This window comes from Ixodes scapularis, unplaced genomic scaffold (genome assembly GCF_016920785.2).
Source record: "Ixodes scapularis isolate PalLabHiFi unplaced genomic scaffold, ASM1692078v2 PGA_scaffold12__126_contigs__length_90152505, whole genome shotgun sequence".
NCBI classification, from domain to species: domain Eukaryota; kingdom Metazoa; phylum Arthropoda; class Arachnida; order Ixodida; family Ixodidae; genus Ixodes; species Ixodes scapularis.
In genome coordinates, this window is record NW_024609838.1 from 11406364 (window position 1) to 11433993 (window position 27630).

The 27630-nt window shown below is 44.2% G+C and overlaps 1 protein-coding gene across 1 annotated transcript; it reads right to left on the minus strand.

Annotated features, from left to right (window-relative positions):
* Positions 1–1125: 1125 nt before the first annotated feature.
* LOC8035570 (vitellogenin-6) lies at positions 1126–25917 on the minus strand. The gene is made up of 25 exons (XM_029970559.4): positions 25760–25917; positions 24119–24261; positions 23105–23239; positions 22208–22345; positions 21448–21612; positions 20481–20620; positions 19058–19241; positions 17638–17834; positions 16941–17109; positions 16181–16339; positions 15153–15350; positions 14207–14424; positions 13474–13580; positions 13108–13382; positions 11623–11752; positions 10716–10935; positions 9634–9937; positions 9165–9374; positions 7893–8153; positions 7693–7830; positions 6497–6739; positions 5291–5567; positions 3328–3485; positions 2139–2375; positions 1126–1526 (listed from the first exon to the last, which is right to left on the minus strand). The coding sequence occupies exons 1-25, from the start codon at positions 25806–25808 to the stop codon at positions 1368–1370; spliced, it is 4614 nt and encodes a 1537-aa protein (XP_029826419.3). The 5' UTR covers positions 25809–25917; the 3' UTR covers positions 1126–1367.
* Between the last annotated feature and the right edge of the window lie 1713 nt (positions 25918–27630).

The following is a 27630-nucleotide window of genomic DNA, read 5'->3' on the forward strand; positions in this document are numbered from 1 at the left end:
TGTGTGAAATGTGAGCGTAGGGTATCAAGTACCATTGGCTCGTTCAAGGTGCACGGCACTGCTATAAGTTGGTCGTCACAAATCATTTGCCTTCAGAAAGCCTGCCAGGCCACCGGTCTTCAAACCATGGGGCACCCTCTGGTTTGAAGACAAGTGGCTTCTCTGCGTTTCCATAGAAGCTAAGCCTTTTCCTTTTTTTTACTTTTTCCTCAGGTAAGCTCGCTCTTTGCGGATTTTATAGAAAAAATGCACCATCTGTGGCCAACGCTGTACAAAATCGGAACGCGAGAGGTTAAGAGACCAAATTTTGCGGTCGATTTAAAGAGCCTGGCGTCTCCTTGATATCACCCATTATGTCATAAGGACTACACTCTAAGAAATGCCTGCGCGTCTACTTACCCGCAATCACTCGAAGAGACAATCTTTTCTATCTACAAAATCAGCTCAGCGAATGATGAGGGGCGGAGCATCTGTTCTGAGCTCAAAATTAAGTCTGCGCTGTGACATTGCGCAATGCAAGCATGACGCTTTGCATTGCGTGATGCCACAGTGCAGACTTCATTTTTACGTCGAAATGGTTGTTCCGCCTCATTCGCTGAGCTGATTTCCTAAATCGTAATGACTGGCTCTTTGAGTGTTTTGCAGTTAAGTAGACGTGCAGTCATTTCTTAGAGTGATAGCAGTATACTTGAAGAGTAGGCACCATGAGAGTACAGACCGTGACAAGTTTCAAAACTATTTTCTTATTTTTTTTTTAATCTTTATTAACGGAGAAAACAAACATTCAGAAAAAAGTCCAAACATATCCTTTCTCGGCTCCATTTATATAGATAAAACGGTAAAAAGAGGTTCAATGTAAAGTAGTTAACGAAACTTCGTGCTGTGCCTCAATGCTTCTTTAACAAATCTCTTTACTCTACGACGACAGCATGTATGATTCCGGCCGGCGTGTTATTTTGAGGGCCTTTATAACTAAGTCCTTTAGAGATCGGCGTACAAGAGTCACAATCTCAATTTGATTCGGCGATTTGATAAACACCTTCGTATTGCCTGTTTTCGACTTGCCCGTAAGACCAGGGTATACCATATGTTATCTATTGTCAACAAGAACTACAGACACACGTATTCTGCTTCATGTATTTATTTGTTTTTCTCATGTCGAACAAGCGCCCATGGCATTGCAAACGTTCACACAAACCGTCATCCCGTTGTCTCGAGGCTCTCGGGGCTTTGCCATTATTCTAACAACTACAGTCTTGACACGACACTTGCACTTTCACATCATCTCGTTACTAATGAATGAAAATACCGGCTCGCAAGGAGCGGCAGAAATAAGGTTGAACGACGATGTTGACGCAAGACGGTGCTCAAGGCGCGGTGCAGTCGGACGCGGGAACGACGTAGCTCTTGGCGAACTCCAGGGTGTCGTTGTAGTGGTGGAGGTTGGGGCCCACGAGCTCGTGCTGCCGGTCGTAGTTGTAGTCGCCGCAAAGACCGCACAGCTTGCCGCGGTAGAAGTTGGCGGTCTGAAAGCAGAGAGAAAAACACATGGGGTACTGTGAGACCATGGGTACTGATTCCTGGGATTAACTCAAAAAGGTATATCCGCGGTAACCTTAGCTTTTCAGTGTGAAATGGATCCGTAACGTGCACTATTATAACCAGCTCTACTCGCTGACAGATGAAGAAACGAGAGGCGTGTCTTATTGTGTCCACGCTTCTTGCGTGGTGATTGGTTGCTCGGCATTTTTATCAGCTAGTGCTGCAATCTGATTGGCCCACGAGCAATAATAAGACACTTGGTTCTCTGTACGCCCTACGTTTGTTAAAGTTATCTTTGACTATAATTGATGATCGAATGAAGGTCCTGCAACATATTGTGGTCGCTGATTAATTTTTTTCTGGCCGAGTGGGGCTTGGAGTCTGACTCATCGGGTGGTAATGATCTGGTTTTGTTATTTGGAGTAGAATCAACAGAGTCTTAATAATATCTGTAGTGCTCTTTTCGTGAAGCACTTTTGTGTAATTCACCTTCGAGTAACCGACATGGTGCTTATTACAAGACACAAACAAACAAGAAGGTCAATGAGAGGGATAAATTCTATCTTGGATGCGGCGTATTGTTCTTGTTTCCTCACCTGCACAAAGAGCACGTTCCCGTCGAAGCCAATGAAGACCCCGTAAGGCTGCGACATCACTTCAAAGTACTTGTTGTGCTGCGTGACCGTGAAGAGCTCGACATCGTGCGCGGTGTGGCTGTAAGGTACTCCCGGCGTCAGATCCACCTTGTTGCCGTCGACGCGGAGCACCAGTCCAGAATCGGCGGAAACTGGCAGGAGCTCGACCTTGGTTGACTGGATGAAGGCCTTCAACGCCTGCGATAGCATCATAAAGAGAGGGGTTTTGAATAACTCTGTCTTGAGGATTCAGCCAGGATTTGAGTTTAAACGTTGGTACTGAAAAAGAAAGTAAGAAAAACAATTGCAACTTAAACAACCATATCAACAATATCTTTAACAATGCAGTGGAGTAAAGGAGCAACTGAGGACAAGGGCTGACCGACACCTATTTGCGTTTACGTAAAAAAAAAGAGTAAAGAAAGATGGCAAACCGGAATGCGAACCCGAACGGTTCACAGCAATGTTCACGTAAGGAGAGAAATTCCAGTTGGACAATGTTTCACATAGGTTGTCCATGAGTGCGGATGACGCGTCGAGAAGATGACACTCTTTCACCGTGTTGGCAGTCAAACTCTGTTTAACTAGCTAGAGCCACTAAGTAGGCTTAATTCAGCGCATCGACACTTTGATCTCCAATAGTCTTTGGGAGCCACCAGTTTGTGCAAAGCGGATGCCATAGCGGTACTTACGATTTAAAAACGCGACACGTTGAGCTTTAGAGGGAGTCTAAGTAGGCTTATACGATATCGGTTTGCTCCGTAGCAAAACTGTTTGAGAGTTCCTGATGGACGGAAACGACCTTCCTCTGATATCAGATGAGCCTTCAGGGCAACGGTGATTTATAAAAAGAAGGTGACGATAGTGTAAAGCGTAGCTTATTTAATGATAGCTAGCGATCGCCAACTGACCGCAGTAGCGTGAAAATTAAGATGCGCGTGTGATTAATTCGGTTAGGGGAGTTGCTTTCATCGCCAACTGATTGTCCTTGCCTGCCGATCCGGTTGATGCGCACCCGAGCCTCGTAGGGCTGTTTTTCGAAACTCCTCGATCGCAAGCTTTGCTTCTTCCTAAAATTAGTCGATACGGTTTTGGAAGAAGAAAAGACCGAGTTTTCACTATTTTCTCAGATCGAATGGAAGGGTTATACCTTGGGGAGTGCGGCGTTTCCGGTAGCTCGTGCCAGAACCGTGAACCTCTTGTTGGGAGAGCAGTCCTTGGCAACCACCTTGAAGCAGTCAGTCTCGGGAAGGTTCACGACGACGTTGTCGAAGGTTCGGAGGCTCTTGCCTTGAAGATCGCAATGTTCTATCGGCGAAAAAAATGAAAAGTCGGTTGTATAGGAGTCCATAGAGAGCTAAAATATGCGTACCCTAAACTTCCGTATGAACCCCCACTCTCTGGTGGAGGAATGAAGTGAAAAATTTTGGGTGTTAACTCCCGTATGAGCCCCCACCCTCTGGTAAAGGAATGAAGAGGAGCATTTTGGGTGGGCAATGTCTAGTGAAGGGGCGTTTTTTCGAGGTTTGAAGATACCTGGGGTTTAAAACGTACTGCACCTCGATTCCTATTATTTGAACAGCGTCCCAGGTCAATAGTCTCGATATATGCTTGCATTTGTGATAATTTTCGATCCTCTTTTTTATAACAATCCGATATTATATCTTTCTTAATTGTCACGAGCCATCTTCTAAACCACATGATAGAAACGATACTGAAGATTTATTTCGTCACTTCTTCATCGTACTTCTACTTTGTCATGTCTCCTTTGTGCTTTTCAGGGGTGCATGATGTAAAGTATGTAACGTCATGTCTAATGCCACACATTACTTGATATGTTTTGCGAGTTTTCGGCAGAACACACTCGCTGAATATTTTCGATAAAAGTTGAACAAGAAAAAAAATCAGGAAGGATGGAACAGAATGTGAAAATCATTATAGATAGATGTTTGGTTATCCCATCTTCTTTATATTCAGTATTTGTGCTAATCGTGTAAATACGTTCAAACAGATTATAATCTATCTTTTCTTTTGGTTCTGGCTGTTGCGTCGAAGACAGTCTGAATTGTTTACCCCAAATGCCTGAGTCAATAAGGTCAACATTGTTTTAGGGTGGAGCGTAGCAGCTTGATGCGTTTGCTTCGGTTAGCCACAAGGTAAGGTCAACAATGAAGATGGTAGCTTACACCGTAATACAAACTTTGTAGTTCGTGATTTTGTCTAGTATTTATTTAATTTAATTAAGACGGTTACTATGTATAAATATCTTGGTGTAAGGCTAACACCAAACCTCTCCTGGAATAATCACATTGAAGCCATCACTGCTGACTCATCAAAAACCCTTGGACTAATAAGACGTAGCCTGCGATCTGCACCTCCCATTGTCCGCAAGCTGGCGTACGACACCTCCGTCAGACTTAAATTAGAATATGCCGCTACCATCTGGAATCCCCCCATCAAATTTACCTAATTAACAATCTCGAAGCAGATCAAAACAGGGCTGCCCGATTCATCCTGTCTACCTATGATCCCTCATTCAGTGTTTCACTCTTAAAAAGCCAACTAACCATGTCCTCTTTGCAGCTCCTCAGGAAAGTCTCTCAGCTCTGCACTCTTCATAAACTATACTACCACATTCCGGACCTTAAAAATGAGTTGCTATCACCCCCGACCGAACATCATCCCGCTTTAACAACACACGCCCCATCAAACGTATTTCGGGCTCGACGAACGCATTTAATCGATCATTCCTACGTCAGGCCGTCAGCAACTGGAATAACCTCCCATCATTCATTGTCACCACTCCGGACCCGAATCATTTTCTACCTTGTATTAAACTTTATTTATATTCTTACTAGTTTTATGATTTCCGTAATTATGAGCAGTCCTGAGTGCGTTAAATGAGTTACGCTTATTAGTTTCCTTTTGTGTTTTTTTTATGTATTTGCGTTTTCTGTATTGTATATATCTTGAATACCCCCCCCCCTTTATGTAATGCCCTTCACGGGCCCTTAAGGTGTAAATAAATTAAATGAAATGTCTCTCACAATTGCAGAATGTGGCCGATACTAATGACTGGTCATCTAAAGGTAGCTGCATAGAAAGTAACTTACTCTGTTTGTAGTAGGAGATGTAGTTAACCATGTTCGAGTATCCCAGCACAGAGAAAATCCTAGGCTCGAGCAAGTGGCTGTAGATGGGAACGTGGTCATGGTGGAAGGAGTGACCGTCCTCGGTGGTCACAACAATGTCCGAGTACTTCTCAACCGGAGGCACTTGAGAGACGACGTGGAGCTTTCCGGTTGGTCCGTGGACGTGGGACGCGAGGGTGCTTAGGAAACCGCCCTCCTTGTGGACCTTCTTGTAGTACTTCAGCAGCATGGGGAACAGCTGAAAGTGATACAGTCTACGTTGAAAGAGGAGGTGGTAACCACACAACAGCCGAAACGGAACAGTCGTCGCCACAGTCACCCCGAAGAAACGTTGAGTTCCCAATTAGGGTTTCGTTAGACGTTTACCTTTCTTAATTATTCCTCCCAACGAGACAGATGTATATCGAATGTCCATGTTTAAGTGAGTACGTGGCGTCATATAAACCTATCAAATGCAAACGTCAAAAACATTTTTATTGATGATGTACGCGTCTCCCTCTGAGTGACGACAATTTACCGGTAGCTCGTGTCATAAGTGCGCTATTGCTATTTGTACGGACTTTGCAAGTGAGCTTAGCAGGTTAACGAGAAGAATGTGAGATTCCAGCTCTTTTCACATTACGTTTTAGTTGATGTACTGCAGAAGAGATTACGCCAGTAATCTCTTCTAGTGTCTAAAACAGCTCAGGTATCTTTTTACACGGAGTTGGCTTCCCAAACGGCAAAATAAATTAATTTTTATGGTTCTGTATCTTAAACCAGAAAACAAACAAACAACAAACAAAACACAAACAAAAAAACCGATAAGTTTACAAAAGGAATAGACGTAGAAACTTTTAAGAAAAAATACAACAACATTTGTTTTGTTTAATGCAATCCCGTGCTACTCAACTCTGAAAGAATAAGTACGAGAAATTAATTTCAGGCAATGCACCAACTCATCATTTCAGGAAAGCTTTCAATAAACGCTAGTTCAGATAAACGCATTTTACGCCGAAGACGGTGCGGCACATGTGCAATAAAGACGTCCTGTATTTTCGGTCAGCTTTCTTTTCTCTGCTGTCCAAATGCTGAGATTCGAATCCATACACTAAAGGATGCGCCCCTTCAAGCTACCCCATCTCCATTTCGCATCCGAGATTAATAGCAGTAAAACACAATACTCACCGGCTTGAGGTTCTTGTACTCGACGTCCGTTGTCAATTTACCCAGGCGACTGGTGTAGTACAGGTACTTCATGCACTCAAAGTTTAGGGGAACGCCCCGCTTCTGGTGCTCGGTGCACTTTTTGTACGGCCGACGCAGGGTGTACTTCTTCATTCGGTTGATTCCCAGCGGCTTGCCTTCTGCGTTCTCTCGAATCTGCTTCTCCTCGTCGTCCGTGTGCGTATACTTTCCCTTAAAAGTAATCTGCAAAAAAAAAAAAAAAAAAAAAAAAATAATAATAATAAAAAAAAAACGAATAACTGAAATAAAGATTGAAAACTTGAGGTTTTTAAAGTACTCTATTTTGCTATGCTGAGTTACCCGGGGACATTTTGAAGGATATGAGGGAGCAGCAGTAAGGTAGCTTGCAATGTTATCCAATCCGCTGAGCACTGGGTGCACTAAAATGTCTACCATGGTTTGGCAAGCTTAAATAATAAGTGACAGCTTAGGAGATGCGGGGCGTGACTTTTTACCTTCACGCTTCTTGTTGCCTGATTGGCTCTTCGACGTTCATATCGACTGATAGCGTAGTTTCATTGGATGTGGAGCGATCAAGTGACACTTAGGTTGTCTATGACTCTAGATTATATCGACCTGAAAGCTGCAAGAGAGGCTCTGTCCTCGAATTCCTAGAGGAAAGTGACGTCACCACGACGCTCAGTACGAACACGCCAATCTTCTAGCATCACGGGGAGGAAAGAACATCCGCGATCGACCTTTTGTCAGAAGTGGCACTCTTGAAAACAACTTCTTCCGAATGCAAAACACCTCTCGGTGAATTCGACATTGAATGGAGCTTTGGTTTATGTGAGCACAGCAGGTCATGCTCTCCTTAGCTTGCGGCGGACAATTCGCAACCTTCAAGGCTGATAGGGACGACCAGGGGTCTATAAAATTGGACTTCGTTAGGATGATTGATGTAAAACAGTGGTACCGGGTTAAGGTCCGTGACGCGTTATGTATTTTAATTGTTTTGAAAATCATCCTGGAAGTGGGGAGCGTTATTCTTACACCACGGTACCATCCTATCTGAAAGCTGAGAACAGACAATTGAATGCATAGTGCCTCAGCGTGCGAGTAATGCACTGACCAACCCTTAAGGTTGTTCCGACATTGGTAATAGTATTCATGTTTCAGAGGCGGTAGACACTCACGCTAGACTGGTCTACACAGTTGCTTCCGTAGTGGAGGTTCAGCTGAGATTCAATGTCCTTGCCCTCATGGAAAACGGCGAGGTTACTCAGCCTTTCCCAGTCGGGCTCTGGGAACTTCGATATGACATCCAGGCAGACCTACGAAAACACATTAGTGTAAGGGACACCTTCTCGGGCTTCTGGTTAGAGGCTTCGGGTACCTTCGTGTGGTCTTGCTCCTTCGGGTGGAATGGTGTTCGGTCATAGAAGAGCTGTACTTTGTGCTTGAGGAGGTCCTTGGTGAAGGAGTATCTCAGTTCCGCGGACACCTTGCGTTCCTTGGTGCCCTTCAGAGTGTAGTCGAGGTTCAGCACGTGAGTGGACGGAACCTCAGCGTCGTCGCCGACGTTGTCGTGAGCTTCGAAGTGACTCTCCCGTGGGTCATCGGGCTCGAGGAACTTGTAGCCGAGATCGACCTCTACCTGTAGGGTTCAAGAAAATAAGTGTACGGTATATCATGCTGATGCTTTTATGCCTCCGGACGTGTGCTTTTCTGACCAATGTATGAGCACAGAAGAGTGCAACTAGAGTAGTTTGTTTTCTGGTTCCTTCAATACCTTGTGGATTGTAGTTTACAAAAGCCATTACGGTAAATTTGCGCTAATTTGGCATTTTCGTGAAACATAAAGTGTTCTTACAAGTTCAGACTTAAAGTCGTTATTTTTTATGTTTTATTACTATAAGGAATAATTTAATTAGCGTATGTGCACATTAGCGGCCGACTGGGCCTACGAGAATAGCAGAGCTTTTCGAAGGTTACAACACATCGCTAAACAGAAATTATACTAAAATATATTAGAAGTACAGGTAGGTATTTAAAGTGTGCAGTGAAATATTTAAGATATACCTCTTTCTGTTCATTGAAATTGGAAAAAATATATATTATGCTTTAACGTGTTTGTTTTTGTAAACGGTGCGTATATCAAAGATAATAGGCTCGTTATGGGTTCTAACCATTTTCTAATGTATGAGCGTTTTTTTCTGGCCGGCGTTGCTTTGTGTTTTGTGTTGTTCATAACGAATGATTAGCGCCGTCGGCGGTTTTATATTGTAAATTTATTTCCGAATCTCGGAAGTCTAAACTTGTAGTGGTAATAGCTCTGCTTATTCGTTCGGTTCTACAAATCGCGAAGACAGAAGAGGAGTTATTTAATGTAACGGTAAAGCCAAGACAAGAATGTCGTTCAATAATTTATATTTAAGTTAATAGTTTTCATCGTGTTAAAACGAAACAGTTATACGGTGTTCAACAGGGTGGATGACCAAGCAGAGTTTTGTGTTAAAAGCGCTGGATTATGCAACCTAAAAACGTCAATTCAATTCAAAACTTGAGTTTTAATTGATAGATACTTTGCATCGTTCGAAACTCATTTATCCCTGCAAACCAACAGCTTGTCACCTCAGTAAATGTAATATTAAGGATAAGATCTTACCTCAGTTGTGGCATCTTGTGCAGCTGGAACGACGGTGAACTGCAGTTCACGTGGGTGCCACTCAGGGTTTAGAGTGGCATAGTAGAACTTCTGGCGGTCATCGCTCTCGTACCAGTAGTCGTGCAGTCCCTTCTTGAGCCCCTTGCTGAGGAGGCTTCCCTTCACGTTCAGGCCATAGCCCAACACCTCGCCGAAGTAGTTACGATCAAACTGCAAGAAAACAAAGTCGGGGCATTAGATTGGAGCTGCTATGCAGTCTGTTTGGGCTATGATATAGTTAAGTCTTAGTACTTATTCAGAAAATGAAGTAGTGCTCTGTTTTCTTCTAGGCTATATTTTTCCAAGCTGTGTAGGATTGGGATTGTAAAACTCAGTCGGTATTGTTGGAAACGAGAAAGCAAAAAAGTTATTCCTATTTTGCAGAAGATCTGAACCACATTATAATTGTTGCCGAGAGAAGGGAATTTACCTCGGTAAGTTCTTCCTTGTTGTAGAGAGGGTACATAGCCTGGGTCATCTTGGTTTCGGCTGTGGTAACATCTTCGTTTATGTCGTAGGACATGACAAAGGTAAACGGGCGGAAGTGGTGGTTCAGGACGTTCCAGGGCAGGCTCAGCGGGCGCTTCATGCTCAGCTTCTTGTGAATAGGATCCAGGGTAATTTTCAGGTCGATCGGCAGATTTATGATGGTCTGACTATCGGAGCCCGTTCCCAAGGACGTCTTGTTGAAGGTGAGAGCGACACCGAACATGCTGAAGGCACGGCTTTCGTGTCTGGAGGCATAAAATAGATCGGAATTTTATAAGGGCGAGTTCAGTACCCAAGGTGCATACCAGAAATATTGAATACTAATAAAAACGAAAACCGCTGGTAAATTGTTAAAAATAAGGCTATATGTATTTACTGGGTCTAAGTATATCGAACTCGCTTGAGCATGAATCGCTTGGACCAGGACACATCCTTCTGACACGTTCTTTGTAGGACTGACAGTAGCTTTAGTTTATATCGAGTGCTGTGATGTTTTCCTTAATGCACTCTTTACTGCGATATCATGACGGAGTGCCGATTTGAAGCCTTCGAAGCAAGTTTTGGCCCTCTTCCGTCGCAGTTTCGTGTGAGGCCTTATGAGCGTGTGAGACGAGTGATGTAAACTACTCGTACAAAGCGAATGAGCTTCATGAACCTGAATGCAGCTTGAAAAGCCTCCCTCAGAGCAAAGATATTGCATTCGGCGTGCATTCTTTACAAATGGGGGTTCGATAAATATCTCGAGGAACACTTATTTGTTTATACATGTTAGCTACCACCACAGTGCCATATAAGGCCGTTTAATTGGGTCGTAGTTTAAATAAAGTAACACCAAATGTTTTAGAAAGCTTGATAACGCCCTCTTCATAAAGTGCTTTAATATTTGATAAAATTTGCTCCATCGATTTTCAAATCTTTTTTTAAAAGTGGAGTTTAAGGTTATATTGAGAAATTAATGGAGCATTCGAAAGATGTCGAATCATTAATACTTAAGAGCGAAGTTAGAACAAAATATTGACTTACACGTAGTGCCTTTCTACGTCCATGGCAAATTTGGCATCTTGCGTTTGATCAAAGGCAAACTTCTTGGGGTTGATGTACATGTATTCGACTTGCTTGATGTCGTAGAATACGGGAACACCAAGTTCGCTGGGTACAATAATGCAGATGTCCTTGCTGAGGATGAAGGCCTTCTTACGCTTTGATTCGCCTAGCAGGTTCTTCAGCTTGTCGCCTGGTGCCTCTGGTAGAAGCAAAGGAGTGCCATATAATTTAGATCAATTACGTGTATAGTGCCCGCTTTGTAATAAAACGTAGCATTCCGTGCAAGTTTATGACTAGGGGACACAGGCGCTCAAGTTGTTTAGGAATCAAATAGTTTAGAATCAGCCTTCAGGGGACCCTTACATCGATAATACATTTTCTATCAAACACTCTTCTTTCTTGCTTAAAGAAATACAGCATAAACAGAACCTTCGTTGTCATTGTAAGGCTATTTGTATTCTTCTTGGAATAATTTTTGTTTTGAGTTCTTAATGTTTATGTGTTATGCATCGTCTGTACTGTCGCACGAAAAATATGGCGCTTGTTTTCCATACTGAAAAGCTTGTACGCCGTGAATCAAGGTAAGCTCAAAGTAAAGACTGTTTGTTCAACTTGGAAGGCAATAAACATTTTGGCATTTGTCGCCATTTCACGCATATCTATTACCTACTACTTTGTGCGAACATTCACCAAGCGATTACTTTTTATTTTAGAAAAATTTAATTGTCAGTTTATTCACTTCACACCATGCGTGGTTGCCTCTAACCCCTACCCAGGCTATAAAAAAAGCACAAAAAAAAAAAAACTATCGGGGTTTGTTTTTAATTTGCGGAAATTTTTTGTTCCCGAAAAAAAAAAAAAACATGAGGAAAATTCAAGAACATACCTTCTCCCTCTCCCTTGCTCAGTTCCTGCAGAATGCTCTCGTCGAATTCCCAGGTGTCGAAGGCATGACCGTAGAGATCGAGACTCAGGCGGCCGTAGACATGGTCATAATCCCGGTCAGTGATGGGAAGCTACACAAACAGAACAAAAGTGAAATCGCTTATTTTTGCTGGTTCCTGTACAACATCAATAAAACAAAATATGCGAGGAAGATGAAAGATGCCAAGGCTAGAAGCATGTATAGCAGCCGTGACCCATCAAATTCCAATACGGTATGGCGACCCTATGGTCATGAAATGTCCCGGCAAACAAGTAAGGGTGATTTGTCATAACAGTTTATTTTATGCCGGACATGTGTCTTTTCTCTTCATCTGCACATAAAACCAGAAACTATAAGCTGCCGTATTGTCATGATCATCGTGTTCTTCGCCAAGGTAGTGAAAATTTGTTTTCTTGTTTGCTACCTTTCCAACTGCAACTATACGTCGTTTCAGCTTAAGTTCAGGCGCAACGAACGCTACAAGGTAATGGGACCAATCAGACAGCATCAAAAGTGCATCATTATGGTGTTTGTCATGTTTTTTGTACTATTTCCGTCATCACTGGACCAATCATAAACAAAAAAGGCACAGTAACTTGCGCGTTTGTCGCCGGTTGAGTTGCGGAATTATCTCGTAGCGTCGCCTGTGTCTGAACATATGCTGATATGAAGTAAGCACAATTTCGTCCTCCTAAAATGAAAGTCTCGTTCCCATTGAAAGGCTCCCGTAGAGAGTGTCTTTGGCTCGTGAACGTGAAGGACTTTTTGGTGGGTAAGTAAAAATCAGAGTACTTAAATAATCCCTATTCACGAAAACCCGCCGTTGTCAGTCCGTGCGTCCTTTTGTCAGCGCCATGCACGACGTCGCGAGGAGAGTTGGGAGGTGAGGAGGGAGAGATTCAATGTCTCACCACGGCGGCGGAGAGATAAAGAGGGTTACGCGTGCTGACGTGCTTCGGACCAATAGGAGCGTCGCACAGAGATGAGGAGGCGCCGCGCCGCTTTGGAAAGCGGCCCAGCTCAATTGCCGCTCAGGCGATGGATCTGGTTCTTTCCATGAGTGATATGGCTGACCGTATCCAAGACCAAAAAGCGACGAGTACACTTTTGAAAATGGGATAGTGGTTCTATTTCTAGCTGATTTCAAGTCGCATGATAATGGCGCAAACATACACCACCAAGTCCAAAGCCGCGGCCAGTCCCACTGCTAATTCATCATAGGAAAGACAGTCTGCAGAGACCTCTCTGAGGCACGTTTCTTCCTCCTATAATGGCCACGTTGCTAACACAAAAACTGTCTGCAGAAATGTTAGAAGCATATAAATTTGTGAAGGAAACATGGCTCGGACATGCTTCTGTTAGATCCTTATGTTATCGTGCCCGCTGTGAACATCGTGTCCTTTGGATGATAATCTATTTCGTACGTGAAAGTTAAAATAAACTTACAGCAGCCTCAACTTCCTGGAGGTCCTTTGCCGAGGCATCCCTGGTGAAGCGACGTCGCCCAAAGACGTTCCACAGGTTCTTGGTGGATCCGGGCTGAGGTCCCACGACGTGGTTCAGAAGCGTGTCCAGACCCCAGCTCTCAAACTTTAGTGAAACTGACTCGAAGGAGCGGCCGTGGAAATAGTCCTTTGCGCTGAAATACACTTCTCTCGGTAGGTAGCTGTCGTCGGCCCGTACTTGGGCAAAGACACTGGATCCGCCGTAGTCGAACTTGGCTGTAGAGGGACAAAAGAAAGGAGATTCGGTTGACATATTTTATTTGTGATTTAGTAAGCATAACATTTAAAGCTGTTTTTTTATACGTACGGTCGTAGCCGGAAGAGAGGATGACCTGCGATTTGGTATGGTCCAGCGGCTTGGCAAACCGGCTTACGTCGTTCCACATGGGCACGACGTAGCGAAGGTGCTGAGCCCTGTGAGAAGATTGTCCCAATATACAGTACGCAAGGCTCCCGGAGCACGCAAAGCTTTCTTTTAGCAAGTTTCTTTGTGGTTACTGCAACCGAATGAATAATGTACCTGGATAGCAGCAACAGCGCGAAAAAAACAACGGCTGAAAAGGAGGAGACACACAGAAGGTGAAACAAGGCGATGTTCTTGTTTGTTTGTCCCTCTGAGTCTCCTAACTGTTCGTCTTTTTTTTTTGTCCTTGCCTTTTTTGTGTTTTTCTTGCTGCTATTACGAATCACCGACCTTCCCGAGCTTACATCGGAATAATGTATACTTTTCCTAGGAGAACTGGCACCGGTTTAATCAATTCAAAGCCTATTTGTAAGTATGTAAGATTTGTAGTATATTTGTAAGTTACGTACAAAAATGTTAATTTGCTTTAGAGCGCACGATAGAAAAATACTCTCGTCACTGCCCGAGTGAGAATGACAGGGGTTTCCCTTAGCTGTCCCGCTTCTAACGCTCCTCGAGCGTGGGCGCGCGCTGGCGAGGCACGGCAGAAAGCATGAGGCGTGTGCCAGAGGCTTGGCATTCGGAAGACACGGCCTAACGTCCTCGTTTTCTCGCTGGCTACAAACGATAGACTTACAGTTCTTGGTGGCACGGGTACTTGGATTTCACAAGGCTGCGGAAGGCGCTGGTCACGTAGGACGCCAGCTGGTCGCTGGGGTCGTCGATGATGTTGTGTCCGATGTACTTGAGCAGGTAGAGGTCGGGTTTGGTCATTAGGACGTTCACAAATGCCCCGATACGCAGGTAGGCCGTCTCGCTCTTGTTTTTGTACACTGGGAGTGCGACGTCGCGTACCTGCGGAGAAAGCGGTTCTTGCATTCGTTTTGTCGAGGGCAGTGCGTTGAAGTTCGGGAAATGAACATCGCAGCTCTGTTTCAAAGCATTCTCATTTAAATGTCAAGATGCATTGACAACGCGCTTTTTAATGTCAGATCATCTGACTTTTTTTTTTCAAGCATGAAATATTCGATTGCGACATCGGGGTCGTTTGGCAGGCAGATTTAGAAGATATGCTTGTTGGGCCTGCCGACGACATTTTGCTATCTGGTTCTCTGTTGTTTTTTTTTTTTTTTGTTTCAAAGTCTTTAACTCATGCGCTCGTCCTCCGTCAGATTGAGAAGCCGCTCCAAATTGCACTGAAATTACCTGTGTTAATATACACTTTTGATAAGAACCCCTATTAAGCGTGGCTTTTATTTACTCTTGTGTCGAAAGATCTATTCATAAAGAATTGTCTAATCAACCTCACAAATATGCTGAAGCCGTAGTGAGAAAGTAACCTTTCCTCGCCATCCGGGGAGCACCATCATAGTAGAGCTGCACCCAGTCACAAACCTGGGGCCAACTGTCCAGATCTATAATCTAAAGTTTTGCCAACACCCGTTACAAACGGGATGCCAAAGGCGGCCAATAGAATTCGATATTAGAAGAGTTGATTTTTATGTTTTTCGGAGATGGCATTGAAGACCAAAGAGTGTCCGTGTGCTTAGCGCTAACTGTAAGCAAAACCAACGGTACAGTACCAGTTCGTGGTGGTGCGGAGCAGCCCGAACCATTGCCCAGAGGGCGGCTGACCTCCGGTACTCCGGCTGGTTTGTGTCCGAAACGTAGCGCTCCAGGTAGTGCACGGCGCCCCTGGTGGCCAAGTTGCCCGCAGCCTTCATGTACACCGTCCTCTTGTATTCTGGCTGGTCCTTCTTGTCTTCTGGCTTAATCTCATACTGGAGGAAAAAGAAACATCTTAGCTTTGCATACGCCAGCTCACCGCGGGTACCTATCGGCAAAAGAAGCATGGTATGGTACTATCTAGCATGGCGTAATTGAAAAGCACCTCCTTAAAGCATCGAGCCTAGGTCACACACTTGGGTAAGTTCAATTGTGAGCAATGGCTCAAAAACCGGTTTTTAGGCCACTTTTGCCTGCTCACGCGCAGCCGATCGTGAGCAGTCACAAGCACTTGGGAAAACGGCATCGTTCTACTGAAGTTTTTTTTTTTTTCTGGAAAAGCACTACACTGCACGGAGCTGTTCTTTGTAGCGTGTGAATAGCAATGACTCAGTTTACGCTGGCTGTTGATATACGTTCAGGTATGCGAAATGACCTGCTGGGTCGTTGTAAGTTTGCGTGACGATTTATAATATTTCTTGTACCTTGCTGCTGACGCAGGATGACTTTCCTGGCTTTGACGACATATGGCTTGAGAAGAACGACTCTGTCTCACACTTTTGCTTTAAAGAAAACTTTATGTGGTCATATCATGTTTCTCTTCGAGCATAGTCAGTATGAGTAATTTTACCATTTTGCAAAATGCCCCCATTTCATTCGGCCATTTCGCCCTGGTAAAATACGTACACAAGTAAACACAAAAAAAATATGCATAAACCTAAAAAAAAAAAAAAAAAAGGTTTGCGCGAGAGATGAGGCACGTGCGAAATGGCGGAATGAGACAAGCCAGGCAGAAAGATGCAAGCGCTCGGAATAATCTTTGCGCCGAGCATGCGAGCGAGAAGAGCAATGGAAAACCGTTTATAGTCTTCTTCGAAACACTCACGTTAAAGAAGTGCGAAACAATAGAGGGCTTGCAGAATCCCTCGTCGTGTTCCTTGTCAGTCTTGGCACGGACGCAGCCCTCTTGGCCTGCGAGGCTACTTAGAGCGAGTTGGCAGTTGACCCACACTGGTCGTTTAGGCTTCACGTGCTCACACACCTCCTGCAAAGATATAAACAACAGCTATAATTAAAACCAATAATAAAAATAAAAAAATACAGAAATCATGGAGGCAGCACAAAAAAAACTGAGTATAGAGTCGTAACATTCTCTAATCATAGTATTGAATAAAAAGTGTCAGAGTAGACATGCTCGAGTGTTAGGGCGATTCGGACAGAACATGGATCTTTCACAGTCGACTTGCCTCACGTCTTTGATTGCCCTTTCACGTGCAAACCATCAATAACATATTTTTAAATGTAATTTGACGTAAAGTTCCTGTTTCTGGATGGCGTCTTTATGTCCGGACAAAAATTGAGGCGTCTTTATGTTAAAATTGATGGCGTCTTTATGTCCTTAACAAAGCTTTTGCACCAAGATTATATTTTATTCATGGGGTACAGAACTTGAGGCTAGCAAGGTGCTACAAGTGTAACACTATTCTTTGTTTTGCTTTTAGGAAACTAGCTTTCCTAAAAACACGTTGCAATAATCTTAATTCACTTGTGGGGACACTCACGCTTCGTTAGTTCGAAATGTACTTCCTCCTAAGAAAATAAGCGCAAGGTTGCGAGAATATTGCTGCTGTAAAGATTACACGTACGGCAAGTTCGGTCAGAAGAGCGGGGCTGTTCTCCTTTAGGTTTAGCGCCAGCTTGGCGAGGAAGTGCTCAGCCTCTTCGTCAGTGAGTTTGTCTTCCTTGACCAGTTGCAGACCGAACGCTGCGTGAGGGTTGTTTCCGACAGCTGAGAGCAGGTCCAGGAACACCTTTCTGCACATACCAAAGATGTTTACGTAAATAATTGTGTTGTGTGATTGTTTAAACAGGGATACGGTTAGTCATCGCCGACGGACCTCTGGTGTTTTCAGTGTAATTGAGAAATATAGCCAGTGCATTATCGCTGCTAGCCTGTAGTGCTTAATGTGACCACACGGTAGCAGAAAAACATGACCGCACACCGGTGCGAAGCTCATCGAAATAGAAATGGACATCGAAGGACAATGAACAGAGCGTACGTGGGTTCTGTAGCGCGAGCGTTTGCTCCACGTGGTTCGACCTACGATGCGTTAACACAATCGGCTTGAAACCCCCCGCCACCCCCCCTCACGTAGTACAAAATACAACTTTTTATAAGATCATCCATAGACATAACACGTACGAGGAACATCTCTTTTTTTTTTTTTTGATCATCAAGAAGCAGGATGAAACATGAATGTAGGCATGTTATGGTTTTTGTATTCATTCAAACTATATAAAAGCTTGCAGACTTTCGACCTATATAATTTGTGATGTACCCACCTGACTTGACTCTTACTTGCTTCCGGTGCATTGGCAACGGCTTGCTCGTACACGTGGGCGATATCTTCAAAGGGCATGGAGGCAAGCGAGCCGAACAAAATCAGGAAGTTTAGTCCACCGCTTTCCTTGCTGTGAACGTCCTTGATGTCGGAATCTTCGTACTCCAATGCAGCAAGGTGGTTGAGACCAGAGATGAACTGGGGACAAAGCGGACATGTGTGTGAAGCGTGGTAAATGCGGTCTTAAGATGCTTCAAATAGTTATATTTTGATGCCGTGGGAACTTTGATCGATCCTTTTTTTTTTCTGAACGGCGTGGCATGTCATGATTTCGGCTTTCATATAAGTACCTTTATGTCATAAACGCTAGATGGCTACCCACGCCCTTTTAATGAACCCTAAATTGAAGACTCGTTTTATGCTATAAAAATATATTTTACGTCTAACCAGATGTGCTCAACAAAAAAGGAGAAATAGGCTTTGGTTCTAGGGTTTATAACAATGTCTATATATGTTGTCTCTTGAATTGGTGTCTTAAGATTGAGCTGCCAGGTTCGAGTGGACCTAGTCCGATCATCCCTTTTACACCTCTCCAACATCAAAGTCCGCCGTCCTGCTGGTGCACTGTCGGAAGCGTCTTCCTGACGATACAAAAACTGTCTCCAGCTGTCTTCGAAGCAAAGTTATTAGATTAGCTCAGTCACGGAACTGCTCCTAGACGCTGCATGCACGAGCAGTACCCCTCACGCACCACGACTCGCCTCCCGTCCTTCGACGCGCCGGACGGCTGCTTTGGTAACTGCTGTGTATTCTACGGGATACGTAAGTTATGAAGCTCAGCGTCTAGTTGGCGTTCCACCGTAGTCTATGGAAAACATAGTTCGCAAATGAAAATCTAGATGGCGCTTCGAACGACGGGAGGCGGACTGAAGTGTGTGAAGGGGGTGCCCCCTTCCGCGGGAGTTTTACAACTGAGGTAATCTAGTAACGTTAGTTCAAAGCATATCCATATGTATGAAGCTAACATGCCTCAAGCGTGCTTGAGGATTGTGCGCAGGCAATTCTGTCGTCATGTCTGCTGAGAGCACCGCGTCTCTTGAATGGTGCGCCAGTAACGTCTCTGCAACGCTTGAGTGTAATGGTTGTCTACTGTCTTTTTTAATACAATGCATAGAGCAAGTCGTCTGCTTCTTGCGCAGAAGTTACGGTGACGTCAGAACTACGTCGAGCTCTGATTGGCTCCGATTGAAAGGATAGTGGGCACACCTCAAAGCAAGCTGCCTTGAGGTCTACCCACTATCGTTTGATCAGACCAAATCAGAGCTCAGCGTTCTGACGTCTCCACAACCCCAACAAAAGAAGCAGAAAAACTTTCGCATCGCACTGGCTGTCGTAAATTTGAGGTTGAAGCGTTCACCTACCTTGTCTTTGTCGGTCGAGAGATCAAAGGTGGTCACGTAGCGGTTGACGTGCTTCAGTTCCTCCAGGCTTTCCACCTCATCAGACTCGGGGAATGTCTGCGCGATGTGGTGCACCTTCTCCAGGTCCTCCGGAAGCTGAGTGTCGGTGTTGGCGTCGTGCACCTCCTCCAAATCCAAGGTACGGCTGCGTGAAAAAAAGGTGGTTGGTAAAACATTTGACAATAACAGGATTGAGGTATCGTTTTTGGTAAGCTTATTGACGACACAGGAAAGCGAAAAAAAGTAAACATGATGTTCGGCGACGGATCTGAAAAACTTTTCTTCTCTTTGAAAATAATTACCCACTGTCTCTTTTGACCATGTTCGTTTATGGTTGATAAGATTATCAACATAGGAGCACGTCTTGTCTGGTACCTGCAGCACTTACTGGAAGAACTCGGTGGTACTGCTCAACTGAGGTTCTTATCTGTGCTTTGCACCATTGCATAAGTGTCTGCGCCCCTGGCCAAGTGTTATTTGACACTTGCTGTTTTAGTAAAGATCCACACTTTTTTCTGCGTATCTTCATTAACAAATTGCCCCAGTGTCAGGATTTCCATTGCCTTTTACAGTGCGAAGTGCCCGAAGATGCAAGCTGATCACTACATTGGGACATGACTACGACCAGTTAAGATTTTCTGACATTAAGTAAAGTGGTGGCAATTTAACAGAGAAGTCACAGTGCCAGTGTACTACTACAAGAAGGCGCTCAGTAAAATTCGTATATATTCAAACGAATAAACTAGTAGAAGCTGTCAATGAAGCGCACAGTACCTGTGCCTGGACGATAAGTAACCACGAAGTCAAAAGGTTTATGAATGTAAGGGTGCACAACGTAAAGACAGCCTGGCCGGTACCGAAGTGATTTTGTTTTAACACCGCCAACATCCGTAACCAAGGCATTCCAGGTATTGTTCGGCTACATATCCAATGTTTGTAATTTTTCTATGGCTCTGCATTAGCACCGCTTATTTTTCAACCTGCTGGCCACCTGGGATTTCACACTGAAGCTTTTAGGAAAAAAGCTCCACAATAAAATACGGGATTTTAATATACGAGAAACGCCGGTACTGGTGTCTACGCCACCTACCTCGACATTCTAGTAAGTAAATACTCAAGCGTTCAAAATCTTTTCTGCTAACGCCAAGTCAGTTTCATCAGACTTCGTGTCTCAATATCGCTGTCCAACTGATATTGTCGTTTCTTAAACTGCAGTAAATGAGAAACTCGAAACAGTTCTGCAACTTAAGCATTTCTGCATTTCAAGATTTACTATTAATAGAATCTAAGGTATTTTGGTATGTGTAGAAAACTAAAAAAAAATAACGGTGCTGCTCTCTTTTCCGAAGAAGCGAGGTCATCATGTAAACTCCAATCCTCTTACTTGAGCTGGGCAACGAAGGTTTTCCCTTGACCGAAGGGCCTGAAGACATTCTCTGAGGTGGCGCAGGCGTGGTTGATGACGTAGTGTTCTGGAGTTCCGTCGAGTCTGTACTTGACCTGAGAGGTGGCTACGAAAGGGTGCTGCAAAGGCAGAAAACAGGGACAACGTGATGTATGCGCTTTTATGAGTGAGTCGCGAGATGCATTACAAGTTGAATTATTGCAGATTTTTTTGGCGAACAACAAGATGAGTGATTAGACTCATTGGTCATGTTTCGATATAAAAGTCTCAAAACAGACTGAATAAGAACGAAACAAAAAGCGTTAATTACGTGAGTTGAGACAGAATAACCTAGAAAGCTGAAGATAGCAGTTGCTGTTACGATCGTCATCTCAATTCAATGTACGGTTTGGTTTCAAAAGACACAATCCATACATCTAATCATTCTTTGATCAAGATACGCATACAATGTTTCGTTTCACCACATAGCTGTGAAAACAACAATGTGCAAGGTTAACTAATGTTGGACTAATGTTGTAACTAGGAGGGCTAACTAATGTCTAGCCCTCCTAAGCTGCCAGGGGAGCGAAGTTGGAGCAAGGCAAAAAGTTAAGAGGATTCAGGAAAGGAGGAGATGGGAAAAAGGCGAAAGCAAGGAGTGTATGTCGGCTTATAGGGCATTTACTGATAAGTAGATTACGGCATTCGCTGATAAGGCTAAGATTAGGCGAGATTAAGGCATTTACTGCTAAAGAGATTACGGCATTCGCCCAAGCAAGAAACGGGATGAGTAGCTACGCCTTCTATTTCTTATGCTGTGAGTGACGCTAGCAGTAAATCTGCCCAGTCTGAGCTAAACGAATTGGGATCTGGCAACTGGCGCCTGACTTAATCATTTGGACAACGAATGAACAAGTCTCACAATTCCACCTTTCAGATCATACGCGATCAGTCCAGCAATGCTTACAGTCTCCTGGGCTTCGCAGTCGACGCACTCATGCCCCTTGATCCTTCCATAAACGGCGTAGTGTTCCTTGTCACATTTCTCGAGATTCTTGATCTTGGTGACCTTGAGGTGACCTTCCTCCTCGGCGACAACGTAGAGTGTGTCGCAGTTCCCGTGGAGACCTTCCTGCGAAAGATAGGTACAAGAGCGCACTCAGATCTGATGGGAAAGTTACGCGTAATTTTATAAAGATTATTGTTGGAGAGACAGGAAACAAAAAAGGAGCACTTTGTCTGGATGCAAGGAAGGGCAAGAGCCGGACATTCCAACGCTTCAATGTTTCGCTGTGCAAACAAAGCATAATTTAAGCCTAAAGTGCCAAAGCAGATACTGTTGTTTTACTGTGCGTAGTACGGATACTTGCTTTTCTGCTTTCACATTTGGCGAAAACGCGCGACTTTCGTGCTTGCCCTTACACTACGGAAGAATACTAGGGAATTCACGCTGTTCATCTGTCGCTTAGCATGATTTCAGGGGTAAAGATTGTAGCTTAGAAATGTGGTTTTTCTGAAATCATCGTACATTCAGTGAAAAATGAACCCCTTGGATCTCCCACCTCCCAACAGTATTCCTAATCGTGCGTCTTGGTTGGCCCTGTATGGAATCATTTGGTTGTAGATTGCAATCACAAAGATGTTTGTCATTTAGCCCAGTGCATCTCTGGAGGTTGCGAACGTTGATTCTCTCTTAAAGACGTCTTCTGCGAGGGTTCCGTACGTACCTCCCTCACGTGGAACTGCTTGGCGTGGGGGTGGTCGTGGCGACCCTTGACCAAGTCCAGCTGGAAAATGCTGAGGACTCCCTTCTTGAGGTTCCTGGCCCACTTAGGTTCGCTCTTGCTCAGCTCAGCTTCTTCGAGCTGCATGCGACGATCATTGCAACTATATGCATTTTACGGCATATTGCAGCTGTTTTATACAGTTCGATGACCAAAGACAAGAATATTAACATAATGGAACGATTGGAAAATGTGTTTCTTAAGGCTTTTTCTAGAGACGCTAAAAACTCTTGGATGTCACAAAAAAAAATGTAATGACGGGTCAAAAAAGGGGAAGATTTTGGAAAAGGTGAACAACAAAAAATCAAAAGATATTGATATAAAATATCAAGAAATGATCGGAGAGGAAAAGCCGGCACTGTGATAATACAGGGAAGTTAAGGGAACCCCGAAGCTCTTAGTTGTTTTCATCAAAATAAAAAGTACAAAATCTTTTCTATATGTTAAGGATGTTACGAGTGTTCTCTGCCATCAAAACAATTGGCCATAGGCATTATATTTCGATCTGCAGAGGGAGATTATGTTGCCCCCCTTTTACCGTCGATGTTTTTCTAAGCATTTTCCTTTCGTCATTTTCGCTTATACGTTTGTACTTGATTACAACGGTTTCCGTGAAAACGTCGATTAACAAGATTACTTTGACACGGTGGCTAGACGCCTTTTATCAGAATCAGCGTTTTCAAGCAAAGGTGGATAAACAGCGAAGGTGAAGATGTGTAAGAGTGCAGTACAAATCCGCTGTGGGTACGAACGCCATCGCGAATTTTAAATTGTTTCTTTTTCATTCGTCTCGTAAAACAAGATGTTTTCAGGGAATTGATGAGTCTGTGCTTGGCTTACCTTTCCTTCGGAGAACTTGCCGGCGAAGGGCCTCTCGATGAATTGCTTCAGTGCCTCCGTGGAGTGGTAGTTGAACTCGTGTTCACCGACATGAACATGATCCCCGTTGAAACTGTCCACCTCAAAGTCGATTATCTGTAACCGTATTAAGGGTCATGAGTTCCATGCGGTTATGCGCGTGATCTTTTCACGGGTGGAAGGGATGTGCTTGCAAAACATTGAAGGCGTATTCGTGAGATGTTTGCAACCACTTGCAAAAAAAAAAAAAAATCTACAACGATAGCTTAATGTTGCTAATATGCGGATTCGGGCGCGTAGTAAATTAACAGTGGTATCTCAGCAATGTTATGGCCTGTTTCTGCCAGTATTTTCAAGACGCTTCCGCTGTCACAATATTAGTTTTTTGGTCCCTATAAAGTATCGTTTCGAAACATTTATCACTAAAAGGGCGTCCAGGTTCTGATTCGTTTCAGAAATTATGTATTCACTGAACAACAACTTTGAATAAATGCCATCGGACTTTTTCGGGAAAGAACACACAGGAAGAACGCATATTGTTTGTTAGTAAGAAGTGAATTTCCTCTTTTTAATATTTTGGAAAAACTTTTTTAATATTTTATTGATTTACCTCTCATAGATATCTGAATCCACATTTTGGGGCCTGCGTTATGCTCATAGGAAGTGGTTTCACCGCTCCCTTCGGCTCACCGCGATGGAAAGGGGTCGTCTTTGTCCCTGAGCTGTTCGCCCCTTTTTTGTTTGGCAACCAACTCAGTGGCGACATCATTTGGTTCTCCTTGGCGCACTTCCTGTCCAGGTCAATATTTTTTTTACGAATTATTTTTTTAGGCGTTTGCGCAGACGCTTTATTTTACGCGTTTGTGCTTTCTGCGCACGCGCAATGTCTACACTTGGTGGGGGCAAACACGGGCTTGTTCGTAAGCAGCGTGTTGGTCTATATTGGCACATGAGTACTGGTCATGTGGTCTTTTTTATCCGTGGAAGATGCCTTACCTTGAAGTGCGTGTGGTCGGGCCTGGGCTGGGCGACGACCTTGCTTCGGAAGGCGAAACCCGAGGACTGCAGGGGCTGCTCCGGGTTGTAGACTTGCATCTTTCCGTTGTAGTGGTACACATAGTCCTTGCCCACTTCGAAGGCTGCATGGTCCCAAAGAAGAGTGTTAACTTTGAAATGAGGGCTGACGTTAAAGGTCCCGACAGTCGCATTTTTAATTATTTCTGAGGTTGGTCTACACACTTGCGGATACTTACGACTGAAGGGGCTAAAAACCCGTATAAAGCCTCTTGGGACTTCTTACGACTGCTGCCCTGGCGATCGTAAAGCAGTCTCAAGACGCTTAAGAACCGGTTTCTAGACTCTCCGGGCGTAAGTAGTCGCAATTAAGGGTGGAAACCAGCCGAGTTTTAAATTTTTTATGTAATTAATAATACTACCATGAAACTATTTTGTTAAGAAGGCAAAGCGTCGCGTGGAATAATAACTCGGCAATGGGAATAGGGAGGTGGAATCTAACATTTGTTTCTTGCATATTTCAGTAAAGATTGTGCGAATAGCGCCTTTCAAAAAGATTTAAAAAGTCAACGGAAGCTGCCCAAAAGCAGGACCATCAAACTGACACCTTTATGATGTTTGCACTCAGGCAGCTTAAACGGTTACAAAACATATTTCGAACACATTTTCTGGCATGAATGAACTAGTGCAGAAACATCCCTGACCCTGGGGCTGTGCTACATGCCGTATCCGTAATGTAGCACGGCCCCATGTACTTTAACATATATGGCTTTAACATATAAGGTACTTCTTTAACATATATGGCTTCTACCGAACTAACTATTTTGATTGCAGCAATCCCCAGAAGTTGAGATTTCCTTTCGTACACTTCCTAAATAAGTACGAAACCTTCTACACCCTGTCATGTAAAACGTGACCCCCCCTCCAATTTTTTTTAACGCACAAAAAAAAAATCACTAAGCACTTAGTTTGTAGCCACAAGTAGCGCTAGCAGTTCTGACGAGATACCAAACTTTCAAAACCAATCGCTATTTTATTCAAAAGTTGTAAATGACTCCCTGTAATTCGCAACGGGAAAATGGGGTCCCTTCCAGGTTGTTCGGACCACTCAGCCCCGTGTATCGGGTCGCTTCGTTGGCCATCATTTTTACCAGTAAAAATGTAAAAAAAAGTGCCTTTAACTTTTGATCGAGTTAACCGTTCCTTTTTTAAATCTTGAGATGCGGTGTGGACCGCTAACCCTACATTTGGACGGAGATTGAGAGTTGGGCGATGTGCAGTGTCTTTTGTTGCAAGAATAAAAAAAAAACACTAAATTCTTCTCCGGGACACCCGTACAATAAGTGAAGAAAAGTAATAAACAGAAAGTCATGGCGCAGACAAGGCGGCGAAGGCTAGCAATAACAAAAAGCCCGAGATTAAAAGTTGAAACTTTCTGTGTTTGTGGACCTTTGCTTACCCGCAGTCTCGGGGTTTTGCTATGAGAAGAAGTAGTTGGCTTCGATTATGGATACCTCATAATTCCGTTACTTGAAACATAATGGCAGTTTGAAACTCTTTATGACACACCTATCAGAAACGCGAAAAGGCAAAGCGAACTCTTTAGGCAGGGGTCCGACTTACCCGAAGCGGCGGCAAGGAACAGGACGGGCAGAACGTAGGGGACTCTCATGACGATGCAGTTCCTTAGCAACTCGCTCCCATTCCCCAAGGAGTGAGCACTGAAGGCATCGTCTTCCTGGGCCCGCTTAAGTAGGGTCCGGACCCCGCGTAGCCATTGGCCAGGCAAGGTTTTATTTTTCACGTCCGATGCAGACGATAGACCGACGTCACGTGACGGGCTGGATCCCACCCTTCATCTTTCGAGAAAAGCAAGAAAAATTAAAAAAAAAAAATACCCGGGGCAAGGCTGGGTTTCCGTTGCAGCATAAAGTCAAGGCTTTTTCTACAGCAATGTATCCGCTTTCTTGATTGTGAACTGGTGTCAGTTTGGGGTGATAATACCAGGACACCCAGTGCGGCAGCGACATGCTTCTGAGCGTACGGCGGGTGAAACGGCGGCAGCGAAAATCTTTTTCTTTAATGATTTTTTTTTAGAGAGGTTTCATTGATAACTCTGCCCGCGACTGTGGATGTTGATTTGAATCTCCCTGTGGACTGAATCAAAATGGCCAGCGTAAAAACCGGAAGATTTGGTGGGCTCGGTTTCGTCTGACAGCGGTTAGCGAGTGCCGCATGTTTCACGGTTGCGTAATTACGTCTGAGTGTGCATGTTCGTGAATGATCGTGTCGACGGCTCCGTTGGAGGACCTGTTCATAACAAGCCGATAACGTTTTTTTCTTTTTTTTTCTTTTTTTTATGGGACGACAGAAGTTTTTAACGCTTTCTCAGCTTGGTTGGTAGCAGATGGCTTAACGGCAAGGACATAGACATGGCGTGAGAGAACTACATAGACGTTCGCAAGCACGGCCTCTGGACCGTAGTTGAAAACGCTGAATGTCCCGCTTTCGCTGTGCGTGGTTGGTTTCTTTACTCGGAGATGGCAGGCGCCCAAAGGCGATTAGAGCCGTGACTATGCACTTTTAGCGCTGTTTTATGGGCTCCATCGGGTTATAGCATCCGCTTCGGTCCTACTTAAAATGAAGCGGAGTATACCTGCCTAACGAGCGCAAGACCACGACCCACTTTCTGTGTCATTCCGTGGAATAAAACGTCTTGGAGGAAATATCAAGATTTTAAACTATTTACGTTGTATGATGCCCAGGCGATTACCGTCCTCGAGAGCATTACCATATTTTGTCAAGAAAAGCAGAAATGGATCATTTATTCATGTGGCCTATGCGAAGCGAAAGTTCGTCTGCTTCTTTTGCAGGGACTCTGGTGACGTCAGAACGACGCCGAACTCTGATTGGCTCTGACTGAGGTATAGTGGGTAAACCTCAAAGCAAGCTGCCTTGAGGTCTACCCACTATCCTTCCATCAGAGCCAATCGGGGCTTCGGCGTTCTGACGTTACCAGAACCCCTGCAAACGAAGCAGACGAACTTTCGCTTCGCATAGGGTTCAATGCCAAGAAACTGCAGAGACGTGGAATCAAAAAAGTATACGCGTACAAAAATGTTTATTTACCGCTGCCCTGTGCGTTGTCCAGGGGGCGCTGTGAAAAGGGACTTGTTAGGACTTGTTTCGGGTAGAGCAGACGTGAGCGTCTCAGACTGTCCCGCGGGTAGAAGCGTGCCTGCTTTGGTGCGGAACGCGAGATCACGAAGAAAATACGAGGATACAAGCAAAATACGAACGCCGTGGAAACACGAATCAAACTATTTAGTGACTCTAGTTAAATCTAAAATGCTAATGGTTCTTTTTTTTTTCTCCGACGTTGAGCGCAGCGAATGTTGCGCGGCACAGAACGGGGGTCTTTGATTGGGCGGCGAGCAGAAACTCGATATCTGTGAACAATCAGGGTCTGTGTGCGCTACGCTACGTCGCGTTTG

Coding starts and splice junctions, on each gene's coding strand:
- LOC8035570 (XM_029970559.4), bottom strand. CDS start 25,808: ATGAGAGTCCCCTACGTTCTGCCCGTCCTGTTCCTTGCCGCCGCTTCG. Junction 20,621..21,447: donor ACTGCGAAGCCCAGGAGACT/GTAAGCATTGCT, acceptor CTGCCTTTGCAG/CACCCTTTCGTAGCCACCTC. Junction 2,376..3,327: donor GAAACGCCGCACTCCCCAAG/GTATAACCCTTC, acceptor ATGCTATCGCAG/GCGTTGAAGGCCTTCATCCA.